Here is an 18,214-nt window from a genome sequence, read left to right as displayed (position 1 = left end):
ACTGCTGAATGTCTGGCTGGTAACACTGCTGAATGCCTATCTGGTAACACTGCTGAATGCCTATCTGGTAACACTACTGAATGTCTGGCTGGTAACACTGCTGAATGCCTGTCTGGTAACACTGCTGAATGTCTGGCTGGTAACACTGCTGAATGCCTGTCTGGTAACACTGCTGAATGTCTGGCTGGTAACACTGCTGAATGTCTGGCTGGTAACACTGCTGAATGCCTGTCTGGTAACACTGCTGAATGTCTGGCTGGTAACACTGCTGAATGCCTATCTGGTAACACTGCTGAATGCCTATCTGGTAACACTACTGAATGTCTGGCTGGTAACACTGCTGAATGCCTGTCTGGTAACACTACTGAATGTCTGGCTGGTAACACTGCTGAATGTCTGGCTGGTAACACTGCTGAATGTCTGGCTGGTAACACTGCTGAATGTCTGGCTGGTAACACTGCTGAATGCCTATCTGGTAACACTGCTGAATGCCTGTCTGGTAACACTGCTGAATGCCTATCTGGTAACACTACTGAATGCCTATCTGGTAACACTGCTGAATGTCTGGCTGGTAACACTGCTGAATGTCTGTCTGGAAACACTGCTGAATGCCTGTCTGATAACACTGCTGAATGTCTGGCTGTAACACTGCTGAATGCCTATCTGGTAACACTGCTGAATGCCTATCTGGTAACACTACTGAATGCCTATCTGGTAACACTACTGAATGCCTATCTGGTAACACTGCTGAATGCCTATCTGGTAACACTGCTGAATGTCTGGCTGGTAACACTGCTGAATGCCTGTCTGGTAACACTGCTGAATGTCTGGCTGGTAACACTGCTGAATGTCTGGCTGGTAACACTGCTGAATGCCTGTCTGGTAACACTGCTGAATGTCTGGCTGGTAACACTGCTGAATGTCTGGCTGGTAACACTGCTGAATGCCTATCTGGTAACACTGCTGAATGTCTGGCTGGTAACACTGCTGAATGCCTGTCTGGTAACACTGCTGAATGCCTGTCTGGTAACACTGCTGAATGCCTGTCTGGTAACACTGCTGAATGCCTATCTGGTAACACTGCTGAATGTCTGGCTGGTAACACTGCTGAATGCCTATCTGGTAACACTGCTGAATGTCTGGCTGGTAACACTGCTGAATGCCTGTCTGGTAACACTGCTGAATGTCTGGCTGGTAACACTGCTGAATGTCTGGCTGGTAACACTGCTGAATGCCTATCTGGTAACACTGCTGAATGTCTGGCTGGTAACACTGCTGAATGCCTGTCTGGTAACACTGCTGAATGCCTATCTGGTAACACTGCTGAATGCCTATCTGGTAACACTGCTGAATGTCTGGCTGGTAACACTGCTGAATGCCTGTCTGGTAACACTGCTGAATGCCTATCTGGTAACACTGCTGAATGCCTGTCTGGTAACACTGCTGAATGCCTATCTGGTAACACTGCTGAATGTCTGGCTGGTAACACTGCTGAATGCCTGTCTGGTAACACTGCTGAATGTCTGGCTGGTAACACTGCTGAATGTCTGGCTGGTAACACTGCTGAATGCCTATCTGGTAACACTGCTGAATGTCTGGCTGGTAACACTGCTGAATGTCTGTCTGGTAACACTGCTGAATGTCTGGCTGGTAACACTGCTGAATGCCTATCTGGTAACACTGCTGAATGTCTGGCTGGTAACACTGCTGAATGCCTGTCTGGTAACACTGCTGAATGTCTGGCTGGTAACACTGCTGAATGCCTGTCTGGTAACACTGCTGAATGCCTATCTGGTAACACTGCTGAATGTCTGGCTGGTAACACTGCTGAATGTCTGGCTGGTAACACTGCTGAATGTCTGGCTGGTAACACTGCTGAATGTCTGGCTGGTAACACTGCTGAATGCCTATCTGGTAACACTGCTGAATGCCTATCTGGTAACACTGCTGAATGTCTGGCTGGTAACACTGCTGAATGTCTGGCTGGTAACACTGCTGAATGCCTGTCTGGTAACACTGCTGAATGTCTGGCTGGTAACACTGCTGAATGCCTATCTGGTAACACTGCTGAATGCCTATCTGGTAACACTGCTGAATGCCTATCTGGTAACACTGCTGAATGCCTATCTGGTAACACTGCTGAATGTCTGGCTGGTAACACTGCTGAATGCCTATCTGGTAACACTGCTGAATGCCTATCTGGTAACACTGCTGAATGCCTATCTGGTAACACTGCTGAATGTCTATCTGGTAACACTGCTGAATGTCTGGCTGGTAACACTGCTGAATGTCTGGCTGATAACACTGCTGAATGCCTATCTGATAACACTGCTGAATGCCTGGCTGGTAACACTTCTGAATGCCTGGCTGGTAACTCTGTTGAATGGCTGGCTGGTAACACTGCTTAATACCTGGCTAGTAACACTGCTGAATACCTGGCTGTGGCTGGCTGGCTGACTGGCTGACTGACTGGATGGCTGGAGACATATCTCAGAAAAGAAAAGACTGGTATGAAATAATGTCCTTTGGTGTCAAGGGAAACGGTGGGATCCATACAAGACATTCCTTTGATCCCACACTGTATAAAGATGACCATGTCGTCTCCTATAGGAGTGTCAGAGGTATTATTAGCCTCGCGAATGCATCAGATACTATGACAGTGCTCTTATCATACTCTTCAACATAGAGTAGGCTGACACCTTGTGGCATGATGTATAAGTGCAAGAAAATTGGAATTTTGCCCAGGGACACTATTTCTACTGGTTCATTACTCATTTTACGTCATTAAATTCATAATATTCCTGTACAATAGCCTAGATCCTAATTCGCATAGCGTCTGTCGTTTTTCAACCATTATGCCTCCTCGTCATGGGATGAGACCACTAAAAAATAAGGAATCAGTAGAGAGAATGACAACGAATATGACTCCTGGTTTGTGAAAAATGACTGTTTTCCCTGCTCTGTTCATCTGAAATTCTGGTCGGGAAAAATGAGTCGGCTTAACCTGCTGCATTCCAACAAAGTCTTTGATGTCGATGACGTGCTCTCTAGTGTTAATGGCGTAAACTGCTACCTCAATATCTGTCACAGGCAGGACTGAATAGAGAGAAAACATGACAGATCAATTAACTGATTATATGAAGGCACAAACATACACACGTGCTCGCACGCACGCACACGCACACACACACGCACACACACACACGCACACACACACACACACACACGCACACGAGTGGTCTGTTTGTCTCTGACTCTGTATCTTCATGTTCCTCTTATGGGTGATGTCAGTTGCTTAGCAACCAAGCTATCAGGGCCCGTTTGTTGCCATGACAACGTGGCAGGGGTATCATAGAGAGAAAAGATATGAAAGGCGAGGGAAGGAAAAATGAGAGAGGGGCTGAGAGACCAAGAGAGCGAAAGAGGAGGGGGTAGAGAGAGAGAGTGATGAGAGAGTGAGGGAAAGCGAGCACGAGCACAGAGTGAGACATGTTGTTGATGAGTGTTGATGATATGAAACCTGGAGTGTGCAGGTAGGAGGGTGACATCGGCGTAGGCGGTAGCAGAGAATAGGAAATTAACACTTTTTTACATGGTAACGTAGTATTCACGCGTTGTGTATAATGTAGATGTTCTGTGTTATACAACAGTTGTTGAGTACTGTTTCAATGAAAAGGACTATATGGCTGTTAGATTGCTTTAATCATGCATACAGAACGTTCTAGTTCAAATACCCTCTATCTAATACAATTGGGCTCTCAGTCCAACCTCAGCTGCTGTCAGAATATATGCAGCAACCCAGTTCAATGGAGCCAAGTCCAGTGGGGTCAGGGCTGTTTTCCCTCTGCTGTTTCACACCCCTCTGAACCAGTAGTGGTGTGTGGGTAAAATCACTGGGGAAGCCACTGAAAAAGCCATACTACAACCTGTGTTGTGATAATTGAGTTGTTTGCTCGATAACCTGTTAATGAATATGCCTTGCAACCGTGATATATATAGGGCTTAAAGACAGAGACAATAAGAAGACACAGTGGCAGAATAACTTCAACCACACCTTTGTTTTATCACAAAACCGGATAGCAACATCTGTCCAGTGAAGTCCACAAAGCATATTGCATGTAACAGACAGTTACACGACCTACAGCATGGTCAAGCAAATTAATGTTTCTTGATTTTTCGGCTCACTAAACAACCATTGATTTAGAACCACAGAGAGATACTGCAAGTCTCAAAGAAAACAGGAGCTGCCTCCACTATTCCAGCATCATTTCAACTTCAACATCATCAAATCACCTCCGCTTAGTCTAATACAGTGACAATTAAAAGATACCAAACACAATTTAGTCCAATCAACGTAAGCTAAATATGATGTGGCTGTCCATGGTTGTGATTTCTCTGTGTGTGTGTGTGCGCGCGCGTTTTTGCAAATATGTTGACTCACCCTACTTGTAGAGAAACACCAACGCCATCCTCCTCTCTTTCATGTTGACAAAACGGTCTATCACCCTGTCATACAGTACACACATTTAGTTTTTGTTGTCCCAGGCTACCTGGCTAAAATGCCTGCTCGCTAGCCTAACTTCCATTCATGGGCAACGTTAGCTAGTTAACATCAGCCTTCTACATCTAGCTACATATTGAACTTCCATCCTCTAGGGGCACAACAATGTGTGAATTAATGGTTGGATTAGAATTGCCATTGTAGCCGAATCCCTGTCTCCAACCATGGATCATTTAGAAATGGCCAACTTTAGCTAGCTGCCTAGCTAGCCACCGGAGAACAACACAACGAGATGCAGCAATTTAAGTTGTTTCTGTCAATGACATGTGCTCTCAATGCGATTTGATAGGAGTGACGCCAAAATCCAAGCGGGCTTCCCTGTTCGCTCGGTCGGATGCTTTCACCAGTGAGATACATTCAGCCTCTTGCAAATTGAAGGAATATTTTGAAACACAGAGACAAAATATAGATAATTGTATATGTTTTTAAAAAAAGAAGCCTTGGGAGAAGCCTGGCTTCCATTGGCCTCCAGGAATACATGCCACTGCTCTGAACAGACTGAAAATAACACAATATTATGTAGCTGTGGTATGAATGTAGTTGGCTCTGGGCTAGCACACAGACCTTTACCCTGTTTACACCTGGCATTTGTGTTACATGCTCTGTGGCCACATCCACTCACACGAATCCATAGTGGGCAGGTGTGGATGGATGCTATAACCCAGATAGGGCTGGGCTCAGGCAAATCAACCTCCGGAGGTGAATGTGTTTTGGTTGTTCTGTGGCTATAGGTTGTTTTGAAATTGAACCAGCCTGTGGGCCATTTGAATTGCAGATGAGTTGGCCTATTACGACTACTGTTTCTTAGGTAGCTCCACATCATGTTGATTAGAATGTCAAATCAATTCAAATTTTATTTGTCACATACACATGGTTAGCAGATGTTAATGCGAGCGTAGCGAAATGCTTGTGCTTCTAGTTCCGACAATGCAGTAATAACCAACAAGTAATCTAACTAACAATTCCAAAACTACTTTCTTATACACACAAGTGGAGGGGGATAAAGAATATGTACATAAAGATATATGAATGAGTGATGGTACAGAGCGGCATAGGCAAGATACAGTAGATGGTATCGAGTACAGTATATACATATGAGATGAGTATGTAAACAAAGTGGCATAGTTAAAGTGGCTAGTGATACATGTATTACATAAAGATGCAGTAGATGATAGAGTACAGTATATACGTATACATATGAGATGAATAATGTAGGGTATGTAAACATTATATTAGGTAGCATTGTTTAAAGTGGCTAGTGATATATTTTACATCATTTCCCATCAATTCCCATTATTAAAGTGGCTGGAGTTGAGTCAGTGTGTTGGCAGTGTAATGTGTACTCCAAGTGCTGCCAGAACACAGTTGGATATTATAAGCAACTTTAATTGACCATGCACAGGGATTGTCTGAAATTACAAATATTTTGGTTGAATTCAATGCTAGTCCAAATTTGAACATAGATTTCGTTTAAAGCTGCAATGATATCACAGTCCAATACCATGTTCCTCCACTGACCTGAGTCATATAGGAGGAATCCAAATGAGGGGGAAGATATGTAAGAGGAGAGAAAGGGACAGAGAGGGAGGGAGGTAGTGAGGGAGGTAGTGAGGGAGGGAGGGAGGGATAGGGGGTGGAGGGATGAGGGAGGAAGAGAGAGAGGTGGAATGAGAGAGAGAGAGAGAGAGAGAGAGAGAGAGAGAGAGAGAGAGAGAGAGAGAGAGAGAGAGAGAGAGAGAGAGAGAGAGAGAGAGAGAGAGAGAGAGAGAGAGAGAGAGAGAGAGAGAGAGAGAGAGAGAGAGAGAGAGAGGGAGGAACAGAGGTAGGGAGAGGAGTGGAGGGATTGAGGGGCTATGAACAGTACTGTACGTTTGAGGGGAAGAGCAGAAAATACATGCAAAAGCGTAGGTGAGGTCTACACTCACTCTCTTCCTCTCTCCCTTTCTCTGTTTCACTCTCTCTTCCTCTCTCCTTCTCTCTGTTTCACTCTCTCTTCCTCTCTCCTCTCTTCCTCCCTCTCTCCATCGCTCTCAATCCCTCTCTCTTTCCCCTCCCTCTCTCACTGGCTGTGACGAACATATTTTGTGAGTCACGGCTGGATCAGTCAACCAGCTCTCTCTGTTCAGACCCTAGACTTAACACTGAGACGTAGCCAACACCAACTCTGGCTTCCAGGAAAAACTCTCTCTCCTCATCTGCTACGATAACCCCCTTCCCCCTCTTTTCCCCTCCCGCCTCTCTTTTTTTTATTCCCCCAGCCCATTCACAGTCTCCCATCGCTCTCTCTCTCTTTCTATTCCTCCGTCCCTCCTTTCCTCCTTTACTACTGGCGTCTGAGAGGCTGTTTTTCTGTGTGTCTTGCTCATGAAGGGCCGCAACAAGCTCCCTTCGCTCTGCTCGTGTGTGGTAGGTAGATTTACCTCTGTGTCTTTCGGTATTACCCCTCATCCGTCTCTCCGTCTATGTCTGGCATGTCGGTCAAAGTGTTGTTGATGAGTGGTAGTTGCTGTGGGAACGGTGGTCAATCTGTCTGCCTGGTTGTATGTCGGTCTGTCTGTAGGTCTGTCTGCCTGGTCACCTATAGCTTAGCACCAATAGGAGCTGGAGGTAAAAGCTCTGTTTTTGTCATATGTTGTGCATGCTGTGTTTGGGTGTGTTCCTTAGATTTATAGTTATGCAGTTATGTACGTGTGTGTATGGGAGGGTGGGCTGAATCAGCGTATAATGTGGCCTGGCATATGTGGTGTGTGTGTCAGGGTAAGTGTGTATAGAGAGTGGTTCAAGTGGACTTGTTGAAGACAGGAGTACATGCCTCCTCTGGTTTTGTGTTAGATTATATTTATTTGGGTGCGTTTGGAAGGTTGTTTCTCTGTACAGTGTGTGTATGTATAGTGTTTGTACATACAGTATGTGTGTAAGTGCACAAATAGGAACATGAGAGCATTGATTAGTTACTGGTTGCTCAGGTCTCCCCCAGGCTTAGTTACTGAGTGGACATAAACGGGGCCTGAGCTGTCTGGCCATGATTGTGTGTGTGACAGTCTCACTGTGTTTGTTGTGTCTCAGGGTGGTGTGTGACAGTCTCACTGTGTTTGTTGTGTCTCAGGGTGGTGTGTGACAGTCTCACTGTGTTTGTTGTGTCTCAGGGTGGTGTGTGACAGTCTCACTGTGTTTGTTGTGTCTCAGGGTGGTGTGTGACAGTCTCACTATGTTTGTTGTGTCTCAGGGTGGTGTGTGACAGTCTCACTGTGTTTGTTGTGTCTCAGGATGGTGTGTGACAGTCTCACTATGTGTGCTGTGTCTCAGGGTGGTGTGTGATAGTCTCACTGTGTGTGTGGTGTCTCAGGGTGGTGTGTGACAGTCTCACTTTGTGTGTGGTGTCTCAGGGTGGTGTGTGACAGTCTCACTGTGTTTGTTGTGTCTCAGGGTGGTGTGTGACAGTCTCACTGTGTTTGTTGTGTCTCAGGGTGGTGTGTGACAGTCTCACTGTGTTTGTTGTGTCTCAGGGTGGTGTGTGATAGTCTCACTGTGTTTGTTGTGTCTCAGGGTGGTGTGTGACAGTCTCACTGTGTTTGTGGTGTCTCAGGGTGGTGTGTGATAGTCTCACTGTGTGTGTGGTGTCTCAGGGTGGTGAAACAAGGTGAAATGTATGTCAGGTCATTGTTAAATAAATTATTCAAGGTGGATGTAATTCATGTACAGAAGGAACCTACATTTTACATGGAAATACAGGAAGAACATATGTTTTCAAAAAGTCTTAAGTGACCAACCTTCTTGTTTACTGTGCCTTTAAAGAGGCAACATGTCTCTGGCTATCCCACTGTTTGGCAGAATTCCTGCAGATATGCTGTGATCTTTTCCTGTAATGTTAGTGTTTACCAATCAATTGATTAGAGACCCCCACGATTGGACCATATTGTTCCAGCCCACCACTATAGCACACCTGATTCAGCTAGTCAAATGACCAAGTCTTTGATTAAGAGTGAATCAGGTGTACTTGTTGAGCTGGAACAAAAATGTTCAGTCCTTGTGGACACTGCTGCTGTAGGCCTTCAACAGGTACAGATGTCGGAGCTTAATTTGATCACTCATTTGTTGCAGATAATCTCTCTGCACTGCAGGAAATGCAGACAAGCTTTTTGATTTACATAAATTCACTGAAAACTCAATATTTGATATTTTATGAGGATCCCCATTTGCTGTTGTGAAAGCAACAGCTACTCTTCCTGGGGTCCACACAGAACATGACATAATACAGAACATTAATAGACAAGAACACCTCAAAGACAGAACTACGTACATTTAAAGGTTTTGTGATAAAAACCTTTAAATGACACACATACTTTGTTTAATTTCCGTGTTAAGTCAGTTGTAAAAATAGAAAAGAGTAGCGGGCCAAGAGAGCTGCCCTGCCGTGCACTACACAGTTTAACATTACAGAAGCTTCCATTAAAGAAATTCCTCTGTGTTCTATTAGATAGATATTTCTGAATCCACTATGTGGCAGAGGTTGAAAAGCCCGAACACATATGTTTTTTCTACAGCAGGTTATGGTCAATAATATCAAAGGATGCATTGAAATCAAACAGTAAAGCTCCCACAATCTTCTAATTACCATATTTATTTCAACCAATCATCAGTCATTTGTCAGTGCAGTAAATCAAGTCAAATTGCATTTCTCACATGCGCTGAATACAACTGGTGTAGACTTTACTGTGAAATGCTTGCTTATCAGCCCTTCCCAACAATGCAGAGTTTAAAAATAATCATAAAATAGTAACACGAGGAATACAGTAAAATACACAAGAATGGAGCTATATACAGGGAGTACCAGTACCAGATCAATGTGGAGCTATATACAGGGAGTACCAGTACCAGATCAATGTGGAGCTATATACAGGGAGTACCAGTACCAGATCAATGTGGAGCTATATACAGGGAGTACCAGTACCAGATCAATGTGGAGCTATATACAGGGAGTACCAGTACCAGATCAATGTGGAGCTATATACAGGGAGTACCAGTACCAGATCAATGTGGAGCTATATACAGGGAGTACCAGTACCAGATCAATGTGGAGCTATATACAGGGAGTACCAGTACTAGATCAATGTGGAGCTATATACAGGGAGTACCAGTACCAGATCAATGTGGAGCTATATACAGGGAGTACCAGTACCAGATCAATGTGGAACTATATACAGGGAGTACCAGTACCAGATCAATGTGGAGCTATATACAGGGAGTACCAGTACCAGATCAATGTGGAACTATATACAGGGAGTACCAGTACCAGATCAATGTGCAGAGGTACGAGGTACTTGAGGTAGACATGTACACAAAGGCAGGGTGAAGTGGCTCAGCATCAGGATTTATAATAATAAGAGTAAAATAAAGACCAGAGCAGCAGAATGCTCTTCTTTATAAGCATGCTGAAAGTCTGTTGTTCATTTGTTTACAGAGAAGTAGCATTATATCTGATCATTATTATTTATTCTTAAGTTTGCTAAGAGTTGGTAGCAAGCTGATTGGTCGGCTGTTAGAACCATTAAAGGTTTCTTCGGTAGCGGAATGACTTTAGCTTCCCTCCAGGTCTGAGGACAAACATTTTTCTCCAGACTAAAAATATGACAAAACGGAGTGGCAATATAGTCAGCTGCCATCCTCAGCAGCTTTCCATCTAAGCTGTCATTATCTGGAGGTTTCTCATTATTGATGGGCAACAATAATTGTTCCACTTCACCCAAACGTACTTTACAAAATTACAATGCTTTTCTTTCATTATTAGGTATTTTATGAATTAATATGATGGCTCACAGTCTGTTGTTGGCATATCATGCCTATGTTTGCCTACTATGCCAATTTAATAGTCATTAAAGTAATTGGCAACATCAAAAGGTTTTGTGATAAATGATCCATCTGATTCAGTGAAAGATCGAGTGGAATTAGCCCCTTCGGCCTATAATTTCATTTAAACTATTCCAAAGATTTTTTTCCATCATAATTTATTTTTAATTTTTATTCAGTTTAGTCACTTAAGTTCTCAATTTACAGTAGGTTTGCCAATCAGATGTGCAGCCAGACTTATAAACCAGTACTTTTTCCTCATCCCTCTCAACCATAAAATGTTTAAATTCTTAATCAATCCACGGGGCTTTAACAATTCTAGCAGTCGGTTTCTTAATAGGTGCATGGTCTGGATGCTCCTCATTACACACATCAGACCAGAACATATTTTTTGTGACTTCAACATAGGAATCAGTACAAAAGGTTTTGTATGATCTATTATTCTCTATTTTAGGACAAGCCTTTGGAACTTTGGCTTTCCTAGATATGGCCACTATATTCTGATCAGTACATCCAATGGGTATGGATATAACTGTAGAACAAAGTTCTGCAGCATGGGTAAAAATATTATCAATACACGTGGATGATTTACTGTAGTTCCTGTAATGTTTCTAAACACCCTGGTAGGTTGATTAATAACCTGAGCCAGATAACAGGCACTGTTACAGTGAGCAGCTTCCTCATAAGCGGATAGTTTGATGAAAACCAGTATATATATTCAGGTCACCCCAAAATAGACCTCTATGTTAACATCACACACATTATCAAGCATTGCAAGCATACACTACATGACCAAAAGTATGTGGACACCGGCTCGTCGAACATCTAATTTCAAAATCATGGGCATTTATTAAGGAGTTGGTCCTCCCTTCGCTGCGAAAACAGCCTCCACTCTTCTGGGAAGGCTTTCCACTAGATGTTGGAACATTGCTGCAGGGACATGCTTCCATTCAGCCACAAGAGCATTAGTGAGGTCGGGCACTGATGTTGGGCAATTAGGCCTGGCTCGCAGTCGGCGTTCCAATTCATCCCAAAGGTGTTCGATGGGGTTGAGGTCAGGGTTCGGTGCAAGCCAGCCAAGTTCTTCCAAACAGATCTCGACAAACCATTTCTGCATGGACCTCACTTTTCTGCATGAGGTCATTGTCATGCTGAAACAGGAAAGGGCCTTCCCCAAACAGAATAGTCTAGAATCTCATTGTAGGCTGTAGCGTTAAGATTTCCCTTCACTGGAAACCATGAAAAACAGCCCCAGACCATTATTCCTCCTCCACCAAACTTTGCAATTGGCACTATGCATTGGGGCAGGTAGCGTTCTCCTGGCATCCGACGGATGCAGTCCGTGCCAGAGTGATTCATTACTCCAGAGAACTCGTTGCCATTGCTCCACAGTCCAATGGCAGCGAGCTTTACACCACTCCAGCCGACGGTTGGCATTGCAAATCTTAGGCTTGTGTGCGGCTGCTCGGCCATGGAAACCCATTTCATGAAGCTTCCTACAAACAGTTATTGTGTTAACATTGTTTCAAGAGGCAGTTTGTACCTCGGTATTGAGTGTTACAACAGAGGACAGACGATTATGGTATCATTCTGTGAGCTTGTGTGGCCTACCACTTCGCGCCTGAGCCATTGTTGCTCCTAGACGTTTCCACTTCACAATAACAGCATTTGCAGTTGACCGGGGCAGCTGTAGCAGGGCAGAGTTTTGGAAAGTTGGCATCATATGACGGTGCCACATTGAATGTCACTGAGCTCTTCAGTAAGGCCATTCTACAGCCAATGTTTGTCTATGGAGATTGCATCTGTCAGCAACGGGTGTGGCTGAAATAGACGAATCCACTCATTTGAAGGGGTGTCCATATAATTTTGTATAAATAGTATATTATCCAAATAATGAATGTTAGCACTTGGTGACCCATAGCCGCACCCCAAAACAAGAGGCATCAGCTGAGGCAGGTGAATGTGAAACTATACACCTCTTCAACAGTACTAGACATGAGATCCTCTCTAAGATTTACATGAATATGGCTCTGAACATATACAGCTGAATCTATTTTCCTGTTGTAACAACTGCTTGTAGAAACGTTTTTGTTTGCTTAAAAGCTCCTTCACCTGTGCTAGAGAAACACTGTCCTCTCCGTTACTCCCACAGGCTTTGGTTTTGTATGTCATGGTAGCGACGTAGGCTAACGCTGGTGCTGCACGTAGTTCCGAAAACTGCAACAAACAGCAGGGATTGAAACAGCCACATGCCCGGGACAATCCGCAGTCCTAGCCACAAGAGCTATCCGTGTCACTGGCTATGTTCAAGTTCAGGAAACCTTGCTAGCTGAATAGCTAGTTAGCAGCTAGGCTAGTTGCTACACCAAGCAGCTCTTCAGACTTTTGGTTGGCAGGATCCCTGGACAGATAGTGGCGGTCCCAGCAACAGATGCTAACCGAATGCTATCCGAATTCAAAAGGTAGCTAGTAACCAAACGTTTTCAACAGAAAACTTTTTCTGAGACTTTCAAAAGTTTAAAAACAATAAACCTAGCTCTCCCTCGTTCTGCTTTCAGCACGTGTTGCTTCTCAATCTAATAAAAGTAGAAACAGTCTAAGTCTTACAAAGGTTGCAGAACTGATCATCTCAAAAGAGGTGCCAAGGTAGCATGCTCTAAATGATGGGTCCTGCTTTAACACTAAAACCTGCATTAACACACAGTTACATTAACGGGACTCCCTAAAAACACACCAGTTTGATACAGCTACGACTGGAAGGGATTTTTCGTAACAGGTTAGGAGAGCATTTCCACTAACACTAACCCTAAACCTTCTCTGAACCTTAACATAAATTCTCCTAACTTGCTACGTTAATTCTCCTAACCTACTGAGTAATTTGTTCTAACCTGTTCTAACCTGCTACATAGCTGTATCGAAGTGGCATGTTTTTAGGGAATCTCTATATTAATAGTATTGCACTTTTCATGTAGCCTACTTTTGTCCAGCTAATAGCTTAACCACCAAGCAACATTATGGACTAAAAGTTAAAATCTTGTTGCTGCAGGATTACTTTGCTACAACAATACTAGTCAAATTAAGATCCTACATCTGTAGCATCAGGTACCCTAAGGTAGTATTCTCTCAACATGTGCTTTCAAATAGTGCCGCTCCTTGGGTTTCATATCATGTAATAATAATAATAATAATATATGCCATTTAGCAGACGCTTTTATACAGTTGAAGTCGGAAGTTTACATACACTTAGGTTGGAGTCATTAAAACTAGTTTTTCAACCACTCCACAAATTTCTTGTTAACAAACTATAGTTTTGGCAAGTTGGTTAGGACATCTACTTTGTGCATGACACAAGTAATTGTTCCAACAATTGTTAACAGACAGATTATTTCACTTATAATTCACTGTATCACAATTCTAGTGGGTCAGAAGTTTACATACACTAAGTTGACTGTGCCTTTAAACAGCTTGGAAAATTCCAGAAAATTATGTCATGGCTTTAGAAGCTTCTGATAGGCTAACTGACATCATTTGAGTGAATTGGAGGTGTACCTGTGGATGTATTTCAAGGCCTATCTTCAAACTCAGTGCCTCTTTGCTTGACATCATGGGAAAAACCAAAAGACATCTGCCAAGACCTCAGTCAAAATATTGTAGACCTCCACAAGTCTGGTTCATCCTTGGGAGCAATTTCCAAACGCCTGAAGGTACCACGTTCATCTGTACATCTGTACGTTCAATAGTACGCAAGTATAAACACCATGGGACCACACAGCCGTCATACCACTCAGGAAGGAGACGTGTTCTGTCTCCTAGAGATGAACGTACTTTGGTGCGAAAAGTGCAAATCAATCCCAGAACAACAGCAAAGGACCTTATGAAGACGCTGGAGGAAACTGGTACAAAGGTATCCACAGTAAAAACGAGTCCTGTATTGACATAACCTGAAAGGCTGTTCAGCAAGGAACCACTGTACCAAAACCACCATAAAAAAGCCAGACTGCAGTTTGCAACTGCACATGGGGACAAAATGTATACTGTTTGGAGAAATGTCTTTTGATCTAATGAAACAAAAATAGAACTGTGACGATAATGACCATCGTTATGTTTGGAAGAAAAAGGGGGAGGCTTGCAAGCCAAAGAACACCATCCCAACCGTGAAGCACGGGGGTGGCAGCATCATGTTGTGGGGGTGCTTTGCTGCAGGAGGGACTGGTACACTTCACAGAATAGATGGCATCATGAGGCAGGAAAATTATGTGGATATATTGAACCAACATCTCAAGACATCAGTCAGGAAGTTAAAGCTTGGTCGCAAATGGGTCTTCCAAATGGACAATGACCCCAAGATACTACCAAAGTTATGGCTTAAGGACAACAAAGTCAAGGTATTGGAGGGGCCATCACAAATCCGACCTCAATCCTATAGAAAATCTATGGGAAGAACTGAAAAAGCGTGTGTGACCAATGAGGCCTACAAACCTGACTCAGTTACACCAGATCTGTCAGGAGGAATGAGCCAAAATTCACCCAACTAATTGTGGGAAGCTTATGGAAGGCTACCCGAAACGTTTGACCCAAGTTAAACAATTTATAGGCAATGCTACCAAATACTAATTGAGTGTATTTAAAATTCTAACCCACTGGGAATGTGATGAAAGAAATAAAGGCAGAAATAAATCACTCTCTACTATTATTCTGACATTTCACATTCTTAAAATAAAGTGGTGATCCTAACTGACCTAAAACAGGGAATTATTACTAGGATTAAATGTCAGGAATTGTGAAAAACTGAGTTTAAATGTATTTGGCTAAGGTATATGTAAACTTCCAACTTCAACTGTATATCTGACAATCTGCAAGTTGTGCTGTGTTTCTATGATGTTAACGTAGAGCTGTTCTTGAGTTAACTCTACAATATATAGTGCTTTAATCTGACATTTACCAAACAAAATTGCAGTAGTCATGTAACTGACTGTTACCTACAATTATGCTTTCGTCACTTAACTAAAATCACAACACATCCCCTCGCGTTACATAAAAGGTGTGTCTTAATCAACCCCAAGTCACAACGAATCATGAGAGAGGGGAGACTAGAACACACGGAAGGTGTATCAGTCAAGGCCAGTGAGGTGGAAGCCAGTGACAGCCGGTGTAGCAGCAGGAGGAGGAGGAGACCCATGGCCTGACTGTACACTCTAAGAGGCTGTAATAGTTCATGAGGATGTGCAGTCATACCATAGGAACCCGGTAACCTGACCACCAGCCAGCTAGCCAATGGACTATTCGACGGGGAATCCCCACCCCTTGCAGATGTTGTCATGGAAACACTCTAGCTCTTGTGGGGTATCCTCTCTCTTGCTTGTTCATCAGATGCAGTGCAGTGTTGGGATGTGAAGCTCACCGCTACACAATGCATTGCTGGGGTTTGAAGTTCACTACTCCACAATGCTCTTCTGGGACGTGTAGTTCACTATTACACAATGTATTGTTGGGATGTGTAGTTCTTTATTACACAATGTTCTGCTGGCACTATTACAGAATGTTCTGCTGGGACGTGTAGTTCACTACTACATAATATAGGCCTGTGAAGTGTAGTTCACTACTGCACAATGTACTGCTGGGACGTGTAGTTCCCTATGACACAATGTACCGTTGCGATGTGTAGTTCCCAGAGGTGGAAAAAGTAGTCAATTGTCATACTTGAGTAAAAGTAAAGATACCTTGATAGAAAATGACTCAAGTAAAAGTGAAAGTCACCCAGTAAAATACTACTTGAGTAAAAGTCTAAAAGTATCTGGTTTTAAATGTACTTAAGTACAGTGATGGAAAAAATACTCAATTGTCATACTTGAGTAAAAGTACAAAGTAAAAGTAAATGCTATACATCAAATTCCTTATATTAAGCAAACCAGATGGCACAATTTCCTTATTCTATTTTTTTGACAGCCAGGGGCACAATCCACCACTCAGACATCATTTATAAACTAAACATTTGTGTTTAGTGAGTCCGCAAGATCGGTGGCAGTAGGGATGACCAAGGGTGTTCTCTTGATAAGTGTGTGAATTGGACCATTTTCTGTCCTGCTTAGCATTCAAAATGTACTTTTGGGTGTCAGGGAAACTATATGGACTAAAAAGTACATTAATGTAGTGAAGTAAAAGTTGTCAAAAATATAAATAGTAAAGTACAGATACCCCAAAAAACGACTTAAATAGTACTTTAAAAATTATTTTTACACCACTAGTAGTTCCCTACTACACAATGTACCGTTGGGATGTACATTTCATTACTACACAGTATACTTCTGGGATATGAATATTACTGATACGCAATGTAGCAGTGTGATGTCAAACTTACTATTACACAATGCCAACTTTCAATGTAGCAGTGGTGGACAGTAGTTTAGTGGTTTTGCAAATTCTATTTTAGAATATAGGGGGGTGTTGATGACTAAACAGACACCTCTTTTTAAGATCCATAGAAATTTACAAAAAAAAAACGGACATTATTGATCATATATCCAAGCAGGGTCCCACCATGTGATGTGAGAGCTGTACTGCCTGAACCCACTGAGGAGTAGGCCAGCCCCACATACAGGTTTCTGTGACTGTAGCAGCTAGGCTAGGTCCCACACTGTCTGCCATTCACATAGAACACACCAGAAATGGACTACATCATGGTATATAACCACAACACTATCATTGAGAGCCTCTTTAAGCTATAGTGTTTTGGATGACACTGGAAGGCCTCCAGTTTCTTCTAATATGGATCATGTCTATGTTCTCTTGAACGTGTATTAACCAATCACGGCCAGTGAGGTTATTTTCTTTGGGGGTACCTGTTGTGACAAGCAGTTTTTAACAGTATACATCTACCAATCAATCAATCTTCACACTGTTTGTCGTCCTGCATTTGTCCAGAAACATCTGAGTCTTTTATCTGTCTGCCTCCCCAATGTTTGGTACCACAACCAAGGGGGAAGCTCTATTTTAGAAGACAATATCCACAGAAACCATGTTGTGGGGTTCCAAAGCACAGTATGCTTGGTCATATACACAATTATGCATAATGCAGAAACAGTGTGTGATTCTATCTCTCTCTCTCTCTCTCTCTCTCTCTCTCTCTCTCTCTCTCTCTCTCTCTCTCACACACACACACACACACGGTATATATTTAACTTTCTACATGTTTTTCTTTTAGACTTTCTTCTTTGTTGCATTCCATTTTAGGCTGTAGCAATATGAAAATAGGCTTTGTGGGCAAATAATGACATGATTTTAGCATTTTATAAAGCGTAATATTTACAGTGAGTTTTCTCGATTTAGACATTAGATTTTTGCAGGTGCTAAGTGTTTGCAGCCAGGCAAGGTTTTCAAACGTATAGTTTGGTAATGATTGGATAAAAGCCGTGTGGAGTTACTTGGCTGTGTACACAATTGATTTGTTAGTTTATGAACCTCTGTGGTCTCTCTGGAATGCAAGGCTACAGGGTAAAACGGAATTTATCCAGGATATTACACATACGGTAGGCTATAAACTGTGAATGTTGAACTTCCTCTTGGAATAACGACAGCCCATAAATGTTAATTGTAACGTCCCTGACACCTTACGTGCCTCTTATTACGGGGGAGAGACAAGGTTTTTGGAATAAAATGAAAAAGGTATTTTATCTATGCACACACTGTGCGTCTCCTACCGTCGCATCTGTTCCACTTAACATTGACGTCATTCGAGAGCGTGGAGCACATCGCCGCAGTCGGTCCTGAGATGAATGCACAATATTTAGTCCACCTGGTTCTCTCGCT

The 18,214-nt window shown here is 42.8% G+C and overlaps 1 protein-coding gene across 5 annotated transcripts in view; it reads left to right on the top strand.

The window, feature by feature from the left end:
• The window catches only part of LOC118372037 (disks large homolog 4-like), a 117,329-nt gene that overhangs the window by 26,590 nt on the left and 72,525 nt on the right, over positions 1–18,214 (top strand). For 4 of the 5 annotated variants that reach the window (XM_052520923.1, XM_052520921.1, XM_052520922.1 and 1 more), the window contains exon 1: positions 6,822–6,967. The exons of the other annotated variant lie outside the window; for it this stretch is intronic. In XM_052520923.1, the coding sequence (XP_052376883.1) occupies positions 6,926–6,967 (42 nt within the window). In that variant the 5' untranslated portion in view covers positions 6,822–6,925. Of the gene's footprint in view, positions 1–6,821; positions 6,968–18,214 lie in introns of those variants that run through there. 5 annotated transcript variants of the gene reach the window in all.

This window comes from Oncorhynchus keta, chromosome 6 (genome assembly GCF_023373465.1).
Source record: "Oncorhynchus keta strain PuntledgeMale-10-30-2019 chromosome 6, Oket_V2, whole genome shotgun sequence".
Taxonomy (NCBI): domain Eukaryota; kingdom Metazoa; phylum Chordata; class Actinopteri; order Salmoniformes; family Salmonidae; genus Oncorhynchus; species Oncorhynchus keta.
Note: the sequence above shows the minus strand (reverse complement) of the source record. Positions and strands in the feature narration are given on the sequence as shown.